Raw genomic sequence first — 15,811 nt, 5'->3', positions numbered from 1 at the left:
CTGGCTGACAAGACAGTGAACAGTGCTGACCCCCTGCTCTGAGTTTTGGAGGTCCCATCTTGGAACAGCGAGCCTGGCTTGCCTCCCCTCCCCCTGGCTGACCTCATTTAATTACCTGTGGCCTTCCTTGAGTTCAGAGGAGGACAGCAGTCTGGGTGATGAAGGATGTGCCTTCATGGGGACATGACAGGAAAGGCCATTTAATGGGTTAGGAACAAAGGCTGACATGCTGGTCATTGGGAACTGTTCTTTGTGCTTCAGGATTCATATGTGTGCATGTGTGAGCATGTGCACATGTGTGTGTGTGTTTGTGTGTGTACATGTGTTGCATGTGTGAGCATGTCCATGTGTGTACATGTGTGAGCATGTGTATGTGTGTGCGCATGTTTGTGTACACGTGTGTGCATATGTGAGCATGTGTGTGCACATGTTGCATGTGTGAGCATGTGCATGTGTGTATGTGAACACATGTGCATGTATGAGTGTGTGTGTGTGTGCGTGTGCGTGTGCGTGTGCGTGTGCGTGTGTGTGTGTGTGTGTGTGTGTGTGTGTGTGTGTTGTTTTTGTTTTTAATGCCTTTCCTCTCTTTCCTACTTTGGAACCCAAGTGAGATCAGGCTGATAGAAAACTGCAGGGCTTGCAGTGCCTCAAATTTGATTCCAGGCTGTCTAGATTTGGGTTCGCATTCCCGTCTTCTCTGAGAGAGCATAATTTTTAGCTGGAGGCATGTATAAAATAAAACATATATTTTACTTTAGATATTTTTTAACAACACATAATGGGCATTTCTGGAAATATTTTCCCATTTTAACTTTTGTGGTTTTGGATGGAGAGAGCTGGTCCTAATTAAGTCTACTTTCTAACTTTTAAGAACGAGCTCGATTTATCTTTAACATGGTTTTCATTTTTCCTCTTTCTGGTGCCTGCCTAAAGCCATTTGGGACCTTCCCCTCTCAAGTTCCCCAGGCAAGCCAGAGATTATGTCAGCTTGTCCTAGCCAACCTACCCCTCACCCCCCCCCCAGTAGCAGAGAACAATTAGTATGGGGCCAGGAAGGGACAATGGCCAGGGTTGCGGATGCTTTCTGGAGGTGAAGGCTTAGACAGTTAATGCTAGTCTTGCAAGGATAATAAGCTCTTCCTCATGAGCACCTCATTTTGAGGAAGGACAGAATGCTGTCACTTAGAAATAGACCCTAGAGACAGAACTTTATGATCACGGGTAAATCGCCACTTTCTCCTTGACTTAATTTCTTTTTCTGTCGAACAGAATTGAGCACAGCATCCATCTCATACAGTTCTGGTAAGGAACACATGGGCAATGAGCAGAGGAGGGCCAGGTGACACTAACTGTTCTCTGTGCCTTACTGCCCTCCATCTTCCTCACCTAGGTGTGGTGTCAGGCACCTCCCGCTACCGAAAGGAGTCAAAATTCAAGCTTCATATGACTGGACACCAATGTCCAATGTCTTAGCAATGTTTCTCCTGTTGCTTTGACGATGAGTTATGTGAAGAATGCATCGTGGTACTGAGGATGCCTTTGCATTTCCTGTCTCCATAGACTCAATTTCCTTTCTTCACTGGTCAGAGTCTACTGGGTGGTTTGATGACATCACCCCTATTTCTGTGGATTTCAAATGACTGTCCCTAACTCTCCATGAGTTAGACATACTCAAGAGGAGACATCACGGGCATCAGGGACTCCAAGATAGCAAGGCTCACATCACTGACATGTACAAGACATTCTTTGGTCTCACTGTGCCTCGATGTCTTCCTTTGTCATTTGTTCAATCAAAAATGACTCTGAGTGAAGCCACCCAGACCCAAAACTCCTGCTGGGTGCTTTCCAAGCTGTACATGCCAGGTTATTGGCAAGCTCCCATTGCTGAAATCTACTGTTGACTGAGACTTCCTGAGGATCAGGCACTCATACAAAACCTCTCACAACTGTCTTCTGTGTTTCTATTTCCATATCTAGTTGATCCAAAGGGAAACTGAGGCCTGGGGCTAAGAAGCTTGACCAAGGAAACACAGGCTCTCTATCTACCAAACCAAAGTTCTTAGGACTGGAAAGATGGCTGGGTAATTAAGAATGCCCACTACTCTTGTAGTGGGCCTGAGTTTGGTTCTTAGCACCCCAAACGGGCAGATCATAACCACCTGTAACTCCAGCTCAAGGTGTTGTGATAGCCCTTTCTGATTTCAAAGGGATTTTTCATGCTTGTGGTACACACACACACACACACACACACACACACAAACACACACACACACACACACACACACACACACACACACACACACCACAAGTTCCAAACTTCTGCTGTCTAAATCAGAAGATAAAATTAGCGATTTTATCATTAGTATGAATTATATGTTGTTATTTCTTGCTTTCTCAAAGAATAAGTTTTAGAAATCGACTGTGGTGTGGTCTGTGGTTTTACCTTATCAATAGCTTTTCCATATACTTTAGCTCTGGGACTCAGAGCCCATGAGAAGGTAATAGCCTGCTCTCATGATCAGAGGAGGGAAGAGACTAATAATTGGAATGCACTTTGTGAGGCTAGAACATTCTAGAAGTCACTTTTCTTTCTTAATGGGCTGTGTATTGACAAGGATCCCTTGCACATAATCTCTCAAGAAGTTGGTGGTCTCCAGACATGAGGGAGGTCCAGAGTTCAGGTGAGAGTGGTGAGCAATAACAATTCTATCCTCCCCAAGGAAGGCGGGAAGAGCATGACCATGTTGTTGCCCTGAACAGTCTTTGAACTTGCCACTGCCTGGATTTGTAATCATGAACAGCTGGAAAAAAATGAAAATGGCTTGGCAGAGGAAAACTTGAAAATAAGTTTTGGTGTGTCCATATGTTAGCTGATTATACTGTCATTAAAAATCACATGCATAGATGCTTGATTAAACACACCCAAAGAAAGGCAAATCAGATGTCAATGGTCTATGGCACTTTTTTTTTTTTTTTTTTTTTTTTTTTTTTGTTCCCTATCAGATGCCAGACATCTGTAGGTGTGATACGCAATGGCCACAGAGGCTGCTCTCATCACAATGAGATGAATAACAGAAAAGGCAAAACCTCCTCTAGAGGATATAAAAATGTAGCCACTATCAGCCTCCCCAGTCTCTGGGATACACCCTGACACCTAGTTCACATGTGCTTCCTTGGAGTTCCTGGGGATTGTCAGCTTGGGTGACTTCATCAAAGCACCTACTTTTCTAGCCCTGTGTTCCAGTTAAAGCTGGATGCTTATCCCACTGGAGGCCTGCTGCTCTTCCCTCTTAGGCAGAGCCCACTGGGGAAAACTCCAGAAACTGTAGGTAGGTTGTGTCTCCTTGTATAATGACAGCTGATTCTTCTGGTGGTGTGGTCTTGTCCATGTTAGGATGGGGGAGCACATTCATTTGATCAATCAACTAGCCAGAATTTCCCACATACATTCACACTAACAAGATTTGCCTTAATGGAATGTAGGAGTTATATGCAGCCTTTTTCCAAAGTAGGACTTGATAGCTTATTTTCAAGATCTCTTCCTGCGGCAGGGTTGGTGTGTGTGTGTGTGTGTGTGTGTGTGTGTGTGTGTGTGTGTGTCCTCTCAGTTTACTTCTCAGTGAAACTTCCTTTGCCTGTCCTTCTGACACTCTTTCATGGTCATCATTCTTCCTGAGTGTAAGGCAAGGAGTTGAGAGACTGGCTTGGGTGAATGCGGTGTCCGTTGACCATTGGGGTAACCATATACTTGTCTCACATATTTAGCCCACTAAGAGCTAGTAAAGAGTCCCCTTTTGTGCTCAAAGAGTCAACAATACCCCCATATGGATGAACATTTACTTTGTAAGAACTCACATTTATGAGGTGCCAGATGGAGGTTTCAATGACTCTGGGACTCTAGAGCTTTTTCCATGGCACACTAAAGTAGGGGTATCAGGGATATAGCATAGGGGGCCAGATATCCTGATGTGTGCCTTTGGACTGTGACATAATTTCTCTGCCTCAGTTTACTTAACTGTAAAATGGGGGTAGATACTTGACAGGACTGCAATGTGAAATAAATGAGCTCATCTTTATAACACTGAAGGTGGTACTGTGTTTGAGAGAAGTTCCTTATTTGGTAGCTATTGTTATTTATATGAGCCTTCTCTATTTATAGAAATATTCTTGCTCATTGTGGAAAGGTTCTGCAATGACTAAAATGTAACAAGACCAAACTGAAAATTAGCCTTAATTCTTTCAGTCATCTCCAGAAATTTCAAACTTAAAACCATATTCATACAAACACTAAAAACAGACTCATTAAGATATATATGTATATATATATATGTGTGTGTGTGTGTGTGTGTGTGTGCATACATGCTTCACACACACAAACATATACATACACACACACACAAATACATAAATCTCAATAATAATAAAATAAAAAGAGACTATCAACTTGAGAGTTGAGGAAACATGGGAGGGATTGGTGGAGAGGATCTTTAGGAGGGGCTGGAGAAAGGAAAGGGAGAAGGGTTAATAAATTAAAAAAAAAAAACAATATAATTTTTCTTTCCCAGAGGTGATTCTCCCTGGTGACTCAGAAGACTTGATCCTGTGTATTTCAAGGTTCATTGCTGACACATGGGTCCCCAAAGATCTGCCTTTTCATAGTAATTGACACGATACCTAACACCCTATAATGGCAACAGAAGTCACATGCACACTCCTATTATAAGGTCTACTTTTCCCTTGTGTATGTGTATGTATGCTTGTGTATATAGGTATATGTGTGTGTGTGTAGGAGTACATATGTATGGAGGTAGAGGTCAGAGTTTAAAGGTGGATTCAGTTCCTCAGAAATTATCCACATTGATTTTTGGACAGGCTCTCTTGCTGGGATTTGGGGCACAAACCCTGGGGCTAGCCCAAGTACTGAAATGACAGCTCGAATTGCATCATCCATATGGCTGGTTTTTTAACATGGGTGCTGGAGACCAATGTCAGATCCTCACAGCATTCGCTTTGGCAACTGAGCCATCCTTCCAGCCACGTTTATTTTAATTTTGGCCAGACTATTTTTGCAAATGTTTAAATGATATACATGATATTACATCATTTTTTGAAGTATGTGGGGTTTATGCCATAAATGTCCTCATTAAATTGTACAAGAGCCTTGCTGCTCACAAGAAGCAGGGTCCTCCATTCAGGGTCTCTGCAGCCAGGCCAAGTTCACTGATACTGCCCAGTAAAATCTGCTTCCTTGGTCCTTCACACATTTTGACCTGAAACCTGTCCTTTGTTACTTATTTGCAAGCTTCCCCAACAGCATATGGGTGTGCAGGCCTTTATGTATATTACTTAAAAATGTTTTTTTTTTTTGTTTGTTTTTTTTTTTTTTTTTTTTTTTTTTTGCTGATTCAAAAAAATTGTTCACTCACAGGGGCACAGGATAGATGGCAGTTTGGGTTTTCCCATGTCAAAAATATGGATATTGAAAGAACTCACCTTTCAAAAGCCTTGGACTTCTTGCCAGAAGGGATGCAAACAAAAGATAGCCAGAGACCAATTTGTACATAAGAAGAACATTGATCTGATTTGTGAAGTGGTAACTCTGAGAGTACCTTGAGTCACATGAAAGTGAAGGACACTCTGGGAATCTGGTACTTAAAACTCCAATCATAATGGAAAATGTGGTGAGATGTGAAGCATTTCTGAGCCACAAATAGCAAACAGAGATGTCCTCACAAAAACCCCAGCTAGGCACAGGAGCAATAATAGTGAGATGAGCAAAAACATTCCAGGTGAAGGAGAGGTGAGAGCATGCCAGCCCCTGAGAGTGGGACTTGGGAAGTAAGGGTTAGTGTGACCAGCTTTGTCTTCCCCAGTGATTAAAACAGAAAAGATGAAGAATCTTTACTCTGCAAAGACCCAAAATGGAATGGGCCACAGGGCCCATTCACAGAATCCTCATATAGCCGAAAAATGGCGTGAGCACTTCTTTATCTTTCAATCTATCAATATGTTTAATCCTCAAAAACCCTCCATCAGGACAACTGGGAGTTGCTGCAGGAATGGTCACACATTAGAGACACAGGACTCAACACACGTGCGATTAGAACCCAGGCAGTGTAACTGTTCACACTGGTGCTGGTGTGGACCAAACACACGAGTTTAATCCCAAGAACCCAGCAGGATCCTGGTCACAACTCTTCCAGGTCATTGACTGCATACGATGTCAGAGCAATGACAAGCAAGTGGGGGGGGGGGGAAGAAGAGTGGATGAGGCAGGAGCTTTCACTGAATGGCAAATTTATTTGGTCTGAACTTGGACTTAACCAGACAGGGATAGGTTAAATCTCTATAACAGATATGGTTCTTGCATTTTATAGGCAAGGGAGAAAAACCTGAGCTTCCTGCTAGCTAGGGCCATTTAGGGAGCAGAGGCTATGAAAATAAGGAAAGCAGCAACAGGGGAGCTGTTTCTATACACAAGCATGAGAAGACAGTCTGGGATGTCAAATGGTTCCCTTCAACATCCCATGGGAGGGGTAGAGGCACAAGAAATGGGGATGGCATTGGGGGTACAGGTGGAGGTGGAAAGCCAACCACACATGGAAAGAGTAGTCTTGCAAACCCCTCTGCTGTTCTTAAGAAACAAGACTTTTGTCCAAGTAGACCTGACAAGTTGATTCTGTCTTCCTTGGAGCCTGTATTATTGGCCTGTATGATGCCCTGACCTTGTAATTCCTGAGTCTTCTTTTGCCCAGACAGAATTCTCTGATGATTAAGGCCAGTCCTGGCAATTGTACTCATCATAAGTTGGGATACATTAGCTGCAGAGGAAACCAGAGCCTGCTGGGCACATGTTTGGCAGACTGCACAACTGGCCCAAATGACTGGAAGGAGAATTATACAACTCCAACCACAGTAGAAGGGATGTTGCATCCATGCCCCTCTGCACCAGCTTCTGAGGTATCCTGTATGATCAACAGAGCCCTCACCCATGAGGCTTGGAAAGGGTCTCTTACCACATCATCCCGGTCTTCCCATTCTACTTCGGAGAGGTCCACACTACTGTAGTTAGGTTTCCTTCTCTTCTTTCCTTCTTCATACTACCATAGGTAAGAAGAAAAAGACAAACAAATGGTCATGGAATCATCAACCAAGGTATCTTCATCCTCCTAGGACCTGTTTCCTGCGTAGAGACTGTGAATAAACAACAGCTACCAGGGTTAAACCCTGTGGGTGACAATATTAGAATTTTAATGACAGGCATTGCTATAAATGTTTCCTCTAACCTGGAGAATATAAAGGTCAATTCTTTGCTTGGCATGAATTTGCCTAGAGAATTTCTAGGCTCTAAAATGCCAGGCACAAATAATATTTATCTTACTCATTGATGCAATAAATTTGTTAAAGGTGGGGAGACCCATCTCTATTAATAAGCTGATGAACTCAGCCCTTTATGACAGAGGAAAGCACTACCTACATACATTTATCAAAATCTTGTCCTTTCCCCTAAGCTTCATACACTTCCTATTTCAAACATCCTCCAAGATCCTCAGCTGAGAAACAAAACTTTGATTTCTGCAGTTGGACTTAGGCTAGGTATCTGGAGACCACTTTGCTGGCTTGCATATCTTTTATTTGCTACTGGCCATGACAGCGCTAAGCTAAGCATGGCTCATTCACCTGGAGTAGATGGCAATATTGGGAATGGCTGCCAGATTTAATGGTCATTAGGGCATTTCTCTGGAAAATCTGATGAGTGCATTAGTAACTTGTAGAATGGTTTCACTTCCCCACCCCCCAAATCACTGGAGTTAGTCACCCAACAAGTGTACCATTTTATCGACCATTTATTCTTGTGTCTGGATGTTTGTATGTCTCAAGGCCTTTACTGTTGGTTATTGGGGTGTTTATTAGGTAGGAAAGTCTGCCCTCTGCTGCAGGCTGGGAATAACCAAGCACTTTACAAGTTCAGAAGGTAATGCTCATAGTGCACTGATGAACTTGTACATATATACAAGATACATGCATAGAAACGTTTCTGTTTTCTTTTCAGCTCTCTGTGTCAGTCTTTTTGATGAAATAATAGAGCTAAGCGAGATGCAGGATCAGTCTACATGTTTTAAGGCCTCCCCCCCTCTACTCACCAGTTTAAGCACTGGTTGGTGGTTGTAGATGCAGTTCCTAAAGGTACCCCTGACACAAGGAGAGACCTTTGCCTGTTTAGAACTGAACAAGTCTAAAGTGGACCTCAGTGCAATCAAGGTGACAGTGGCCAGAAGGGACGATTCTCACATCTCTGTGGTAGCAAACAACGTCAAACTCAAACATCGCTCCTGCACTCTATTCCTTGCCAACTGCATTGTGGGGATCCCCAACCATCTCCAGAAAATCCCCTCCCCACAACAACCACCCAAGAGGGTTACCCTGCCCTATTGATCATGCCTTCCCTCACTTCTCTGGGGTTTCCAGTTAACAAGACATTCACCATTCACAGTCGCTTTTATGACATCAGATCCACTCCAGATGAGGAGGGAGGAAAGTGACTCCCTCGGAAGCCACTGTAAACGATAGCAGATTAGCAGTTGGATCCTGTTAGGGAAAGTTCCTGTGTGCACAGAAGCTGAGCAAGCCAGTCTTGCTAAAAGCAGAAGTGACTGGAGAAAGAAAGAATGTGGGAGAGATACAGTCGTGGGCGGGAGGCATTGGGGAGGCACACAGGGTGCTAGAACTCTGGACTTTCCTTGTGGAAAGCAGAGTCTGACAGCAGTTCTGAACCTCAGCTGAGAAGGCCACGGGCTTTTAATCCCATTTCAGTAAGAACCATTCTCAAAAAGCTCACCCATCCCAGACTTTACCTGCAAAAGCGCACTTTCACAGATGATTTGGTCACCTACTGATGGCTCTGAAGGATTCTTATGTTTTGTTTCGGTAGAAGGAATTCTTCCTTTGGTCATTGAAAACTGTTCCTTATTCACTTACTAAGAACACACATACTGGATACCTTGATGATATTAAGCATGGGGGTGGGGTATGGAGATGGTAAAGTGCCTGCCATGCAAACATAAATACTTGAGTTCAGATCCCCAGGACTGTGTAAAAGGCAGATGCAGTGCATCTGTGACCTTGGCACTGGATGTGGTGACAGAGACAGGCAGATCATTGGAGCTCATGAACCATCCAGTCTTGCCACTAGTGAGCTCCAGATTCTGTGGGAGACCCTGCCTTAAAAAAACAGAGAATGATTGAGGAAGATACTAGACATAGATCTCTGGCTCCAGGATGCGCGTGTACATATATGCACATACCCATGGCCAATACATACATAACTAACACCATACACACACACACACACACACACACACACACACACACACACACACACACACACGTAAGGCACCAAAGATAGGAAGTTAGGTAAGCATTATTCCTCTCTTCCCATGGACTTATTGAGCCTCCCTCCTTCAATTGTGCTTCCGTTATTGCCCATTCTACAACTAGGAAAATGGGTTCTGAGAAGCTAAATAACAAACAAAACAAGTCAAGTAAGATTATATAGCCAATATGAGGGAAGGATATCTCCACGACTGCTAATCTCTGCCTTAATATTTCTGTGTAAGCCTCATGCTATTTCAGCCTTTGTTAAATTTAAACCCACTCTAAGGTCCTAAATACCCCGTGCATCTTTATCTTCAAAGTATGCACGGGCTTTTGTCAGAAGAAGGGGGTGCAGGGGTACTGCCATTGCCCACATCACACTGGATCTGTGATAATAAGCAAGCAACTGAACAAACTGTGTGAGGCCTTTCCAGTGAGCTGCAAAATGAGGATAGAACTTGCCAGCAGAGTCAGGCTAAATGGTTCTCCACCTAGGCAACTCCTGCCAGGCAGCATACAAGGTAGATCTGACTCTTTGCAAAGAGTTGGACCCATTTCACATATTTTTGAGATTAAGTCCCTAGGTTGAATTGCAGCCCCTAGAAATGTGGCTCCAGTGATGACAGTACCATTGCTGGGTCAGAGACTGGCACAGGGCCTGACAATATGGGGATGGCTCACATCCCAGGACTCAGGAATTAGTCCAGAGAAAGAAACATAACTCGCAACAACCCAAAAGGGACTCAAAAGACCACACCTGGGATGCTTTCCTGGATTGTACCAGAGAAGGTGTTTCCCATGTACCAACATTGCTAAGGGTGTGAGATGGGAGCTTATAGCACCTCATGGCTGCCTTGACCACTACTTTGAGTCATCCTGGGAATGAAGCCAGTACAGAGAAAGCAAAGAAAACTGAAGACATGTGTGTACCAGGACCACACTGTGCCTGAAATCTTTGCCTCCTTGGATATGACAACGTATGCTATCCAAATTGCTTCCTTCCCTTTTGGAGACATGGTATCACTGTTTGTCCTAGCTGGCCTGGAACTATATAAATCAGATTGTCTTCAGATTTATACAGATCCACCTGCCCACCTCCCAAGGGCCAGCACTAAAGATATATACCACCGCATCAGTCTACGCCACACCCTTTTCCTAAAAATAATTCTGCCTGTAGTTTCAAACAGCTTATGGTCCGATTATACACATTTAATGCCTTCCTTCCTTCCTTCCTTTCTTTTTTTGTAAGTGAACTACTTTTGGAGATCATGTATTTATTGTTTTTATGTGTATGAGCATGTTTGACTGAAGAGGCTGGAAGAGAGTGTGGGAGCTACTGAACCTGTAAGCTGCCTAATATGTATGTTGTCAACCACACCTGGGTCTCTACAAGAGCTGTAAGCATTTTCAACCACTGAGCCATCTCTTCAGCCTGATGTACTACTTTTTAAAGGTACATTTTATGTGAAATATGTATAGACTTTGTTCCTTCAATGATTATTTGGGAACATTTGATTTACAAAATACCTTGCCACCTACCAAGATGCACTACTGTGTCTGAGCAGAACTCAGCTCCATATAGTTTCTCTCCATACCTCCTCCAGGCCATGGCCAAATAGTTAAGCTCTAGACTCTCCCACAGTGGGACTGGTCCTCTCCTCCTCCACACAGCCTCTGTGTGGGACAAATCCCAGGTCTGGATCCCCAACTCCCTTCTTGTTCTTAAGGAGCCTGTTATGGTGCCAGGCATTGTATATGGCAATTGTTAGTATATCTATAATCTGTAACTTCCTTTGAAAATGTGATTAACGAATTGCAAATGGTTTCCAAAGAGTTGTAAACAGACTTTCAGAGGCACAGGTAGGCCTGCAGCTTTTGGTGCCTGTTTTATGAAATTAAAAAGAAATGTCTAGGAGAATTTAATAAGGAAAGCTATTGTGTGCTATGAAATACTTTGAGGTAGAGTTTCAAATAAAGGCCAGATGTGGTGAGCAGACAAACAAGTCAGTGGCTAGGGTGATGGGAGAAGAAGACACCCATCTTTGAGCAAGCCAGAACTACCCAAGGGCTTGCTTGAAGCACAGTATTTAAAGGTCTGGATACAAACTCCTTCTGTGTCAACTGCAAACTGGCTTTGAAAGCACACCAAGGTGAGCCAAGATGTGGCTATTCTGATTTAGAGAGAATGATAATGGCTTTGCTTCTGCAGTGTCCCTTTGGGAAAGGCTCAGGAGCATCATCCACACATGTACCTGTGACCTCCATGCAACCAAGATAGCACAGGCTAACTGATCAAAAGCTCACACTTTGTAGACTGCTGAAAGGAAGGAAGGAAATGGGAGGAAGACACCATGCTTAGAACAGTGCCATCTGAATGAGGATATGGTCAACACAGAGCCAGCCATCTGGAAGGATGTTTCTATCTCCAGACATTCCTCTGGTAAAGACTCCCTCCCTCTCCTCTCTAAGCCTAAAGAGACTGTTTCAGAAGGGACATGTGCATCTTTCTCTCCTGTGGACACTCAATTGTCTATTCATTTCCTGTTTACCTACACATCGCTATATCCTAATGGATGCCAAATACTTCTCATCCCCTGTGCCAAGCACAGTGATTCTCTGTAAGACCTGGAAAAATTGCCCTAAGAGGATCAGTGCCTACCTTCAAGTTGTTGGTCATAGCTCACTATTAATGGCTCATACTAGCTCAACATAGGCTTCTGGATGGCAACTAAAAGCTAGGCCCAGATCACTGTCTAGCCTTCTTTCTCATGACCCATGCCTAGTTGTGCATGTTTCTGAATCTCATTGTTCTTCTCACTAGATAGTTTCAGCCTTCAGTTCCCAGAGATGCCTTGAGAAGCACTGAAAATAAACATGGCTGAGCACAGAGCCCAGAACATCATAGCTTCTAACAAAACATCCTAAACATTTGCTCCCTTGGCCAGTGTTAATTACCCCGATGCTGAGGCTGGTTTCCAAAGTACCATTCTTGTGTCATACATTGCTCATCCCCTGTGATATACTCACAGGATAAACTGGTTCTTAATATGTAAATTTCTAAAAGCAAACCTCAATCTGTATTGGTGGCCTTTTCTCAAGGCCAAGGGGAAGAACATGTGGGCTTGTGTCAGAGTGATGTCCCTTCCCCTACAGTGCTATAATTGGATTTCATCCTGCCAGTGGCAAATCAAGGTTTCCATAGGGATGATCTCTAGGAGGTGGAACCCATGGCTACTGCCAGCTCCAACTCTCCTAGGGATTAGAAACAACAGGGACTATAAACTAATGTCACCATCTAAATGGTTTGGATACTTTCTGTTTCTTGCAATAATTTTCCCCTAATTGTTTGTGTAATAATTGCTTGTAGGAAATTTTGAATGGAAACAGTGCAGAAGTCACACTGCAATCTCCCCCAATGAGCACTCAAAAGCGCTTACAATTTTCAGCTTCCAAAGTTCATTACTTCCCTAACCAGGAACTCATAAAACACACAGCCTGCCCGCTCTGTCCACATGGCTCCCCACAGAAAGTGTCTCAGGCCAGGCACTATGCTAACCACTGTATCTTCCCAAATCCTCCCAAGTCCAGTGAAGGATTTTATAGATAGAAAATTGGAGCCGGCTCCCTTGGCGACATGGCTAATGGAACTGAGAAGCAGATCAGCTTTACCTGATGGCTGAGTTCTCCACTGGAGTGGCTCAACCTCACTAACTTGGTCCTCTGTGCAGGTGGCTAGCTCTGCCAGTACAGATAAGTGCTCAGTCATGGAGGTAGAGCTATCTGGAAGGTAAATTCCTACAGGCCTCCTCTTCTCTGTGCCCAAATGAAGGCTATCTAGTCCCCTGTCAGAGTTACTGTCCTTTGAAACTGGCCTTGGTGTCCAAAGATTGTTTTAGATTAAGACTTTAGGGGTCACAGTTGCCCCTGGGCCCAGTTTACAGTGTCTGACCTCACCATGACTCCTGTCAGGACCTCAGGCCTCAGGCAATAGCTACAAGACTAGAAGAAGATAACATGTGAGCTGGGATTTCCATCCAAATCATGCTGCTCCCATGGTATGTGTTCTATAATAGCCTATAGTCCCCTCAATAAGACACACACCTGCATGACACATGCATCATGCCCCAGCATAAATTCCTATGGGTCTGTATTGGAGATGAAATCCTACAAGCCTGAGAAGATGAGAAGATGGCCTAGACCCAGGGCCATGAGGGTGTATCCCATAGTAGCAGGGAGTTTGGAGAGGGGCAGTGGGGCATGTCTAGACAGAGCCTTTTCCTCTTCCTCAGAGGCATGCTGCCCTTGTTAATTAATGTTTTTAAGTGTCTAGAAGATGAAAAGTTCTATGTGCTCTCCTGTAGTTTGATTACAAAATCCTTTTGATGGCTGTAAAACTAAAATGGCTTGGATGTTTAAAAAAAAAAACAGCAACAATTAAGAGGCTGCTTTGAAAACCCAAATGACCTTTATCTTAATCTGTGTCCTCCTAGAAGTCATGAGTCACACACTGTGTGTGGGGAGGTGGTGGCCTGGCTGTGCATGGTTTTGTAGGTCATACGTGGCTTACTGTACCGTGGCTGGATTAAAGTTAATTCTCAAGAAGCCAGTCTGTCTGGTTACCACAACTAGTTAAAGACACTAAAATGTACTCAGTATCTTGATAGGAAGGAAAATGTGTGCCAGCAAAAGGGACAAGTTCAGGGATTGGACTCTGAGAAGAGAGGGGCAATGCCAGGCCTGGTGAAGGAAATAGGGGTGTCAACAAGGACAGTCAGTTGCTAGAAGGAAAGAAATGACAGAGGCATGCAAATTAAGGGTGCAGCTAGCACCTGGGGGAATTTTCTCCAAGCAGTCAGAATACTTTGAGACAAAAACTTGTCTAAAGGTAAAAGCAAGTGGTCCTTGTAAACAAATTCAGAGTTCCTGAGGGTTGCATTGGGCTCCTGGGTGTGGGTGTGGCTTCTTCCAAATACTATTTCACGAAGGTTTTCACATACCACCATGCCATTAGGAGATCCTATCTAGGGCCAAGAGAACCCCTGTAATTTGGAAGTTTGTCTGTGATATCTGGCAAGTAATTCTCCCTCCCTAATTTATGGAATTTTATTTGATATTTTCCATTACTGTGTTAATGATATCAGAAGACCCCAGGATATGTTCAGCTGTCACACCATTTTAGAAGGGGTCTGATCAGGCACAGCTGATGGATTCTAGAGCTTCAATGGCAATGGCAAAGAAAACAAATGCCAAGCTAATAGCAATGGGCTCTGCAGCTAACCTGGCCTTCCTTAGGGGGCAGCAGCTGTCATTTGCTGGAGAGAGAGAGAGAGTTCAGGGTGTGGCTAATTTCTTCCTGTGATCAGTCTTGGGTACCCACATCCTTGATGCTTCTTCCCAGTTTGCCACTCTAGTCATCTCTACTTCGGGGCCCAGAGTCAGAACCTAGAGAACTCTCAATGTCCACAGGAGTTTGACAAATACAGGAACACTAAAGAGATGGTTCTAATTTAAATGAAGCAATAGAGGGATGCTACAAAGGCAAAGAGATCTTCCATGTCAAGCACCATCATCTTTCTGTGAGGTTTTTCTAGATCTTTCCAACTAGAGTGTCTCTCCTTTCTCACCTAGGTGACCCTTGTTTCAAACCTCCCTGAGAACATGCAGCATGGATGAGCATGTGGTACCTTGTCTAACAAATGCTCTCTGCCCTAGCCACATTCTGACCTCCAACCTGGGCAGTTTTTGATTCATCAGTACCTCTTACAGTCCCATTGGTCTGGTGACCAAACAAAATGTTTAGCTTTTGTTTAGTGTGAGTGTGTGAATGTGTGTGTGTGTGTGTGTGTGTGTGTTTGTGTGTGTGTACACACCAGTACACACCAGTGCCAATTAGAGTGATGTATCTTTTTGCAAATGTTTTTGAATACATGGTGGTCCGAATAAACCCAGGAGATTTATGACTAACAGACTCACAGAAAAGCCAGGGTCCTTCCTGCAAGGTTGGCTGAGTTCTTAACAGTCTTGCTTTGCCTGTGACCATGGAAATGTGGGCAGTGTTGGGGTTAGAGGATGAGAGAATGGGCCAGTGGGCCAGTGGGCCAGAGAAGCAAGCTACCACATCCATGGATCACTTCTGGCATCTGAGTGTTTTGAAGGTGAGTCACTTCAGGCAGGCCATCAACTTAGTGTCAACTGCCAAGGAAAGTCTCCCTCTGGGTCCTTTACCTCTAACCCACTCCCTGGGATCTGACTGAAGTATTCTTCTACAACCAAAATCAGAGCATGCCAGTGCTTGGTATAGACCCCTCATGCTCTGTAGGATGTCACTTAATATTCCAGTATTTTGCAAGGCCTGCCACTTGGCCTCTGCTACTCTTGAAATTTATATCATTTCCTTCCTCTCTTTGTACTCTCCAGCTAGGCAGAGCTGGCTGCT

At 43.9% G+C, this 15,811-nt stretch overlaps 1 protein-coding gene across 2 annotated transcripts in view; it reads right to left on the bottom strand.

Annotated features, from left to right (window-relative positions):
* The window catches only part of LOC127236843 (voltage-dependent calcium channel subunit alpha-2/delta-3), a 775,613-nt gene that overhangs the window by 118,887 nt on the left and 640,915 nt on the right, over nt 1-15,811 (bottom strand). For both annotated transcript variants that reach the window (XM_051204755.1, XM_051204756.1), the window contains one exon: nt 7,017-7,100. In XM_051204755.1, the coding sequence (XP_051060712.1) occupies nt 7,017-7,100 (84 nt within the window). The remainder of the gene's footprint in view (nt 1-7,016; nt 7,101-15,811) is intronic.

Source organism: Phodopus roborovskii, unplaced genomic scaffold (assembly GCF_943737965.1).
Source record: "Phodopus roborovskii unplaced genomic scaffold, PHOROB, whole genome shotgun sequence".
In the NCBI taxonomy this organism is placed as follows: domain Eukaryota; kingdom Metazoa; phylum Chordata; class Mammalia; order Rodentia; family Cricetidae; genus Phodopus; species Phodopus roborovskii.
Note: the sequence above shows the minus strand (reverse complement) of the source record. Positions and strands in the feature narration are given on the sequence as shown.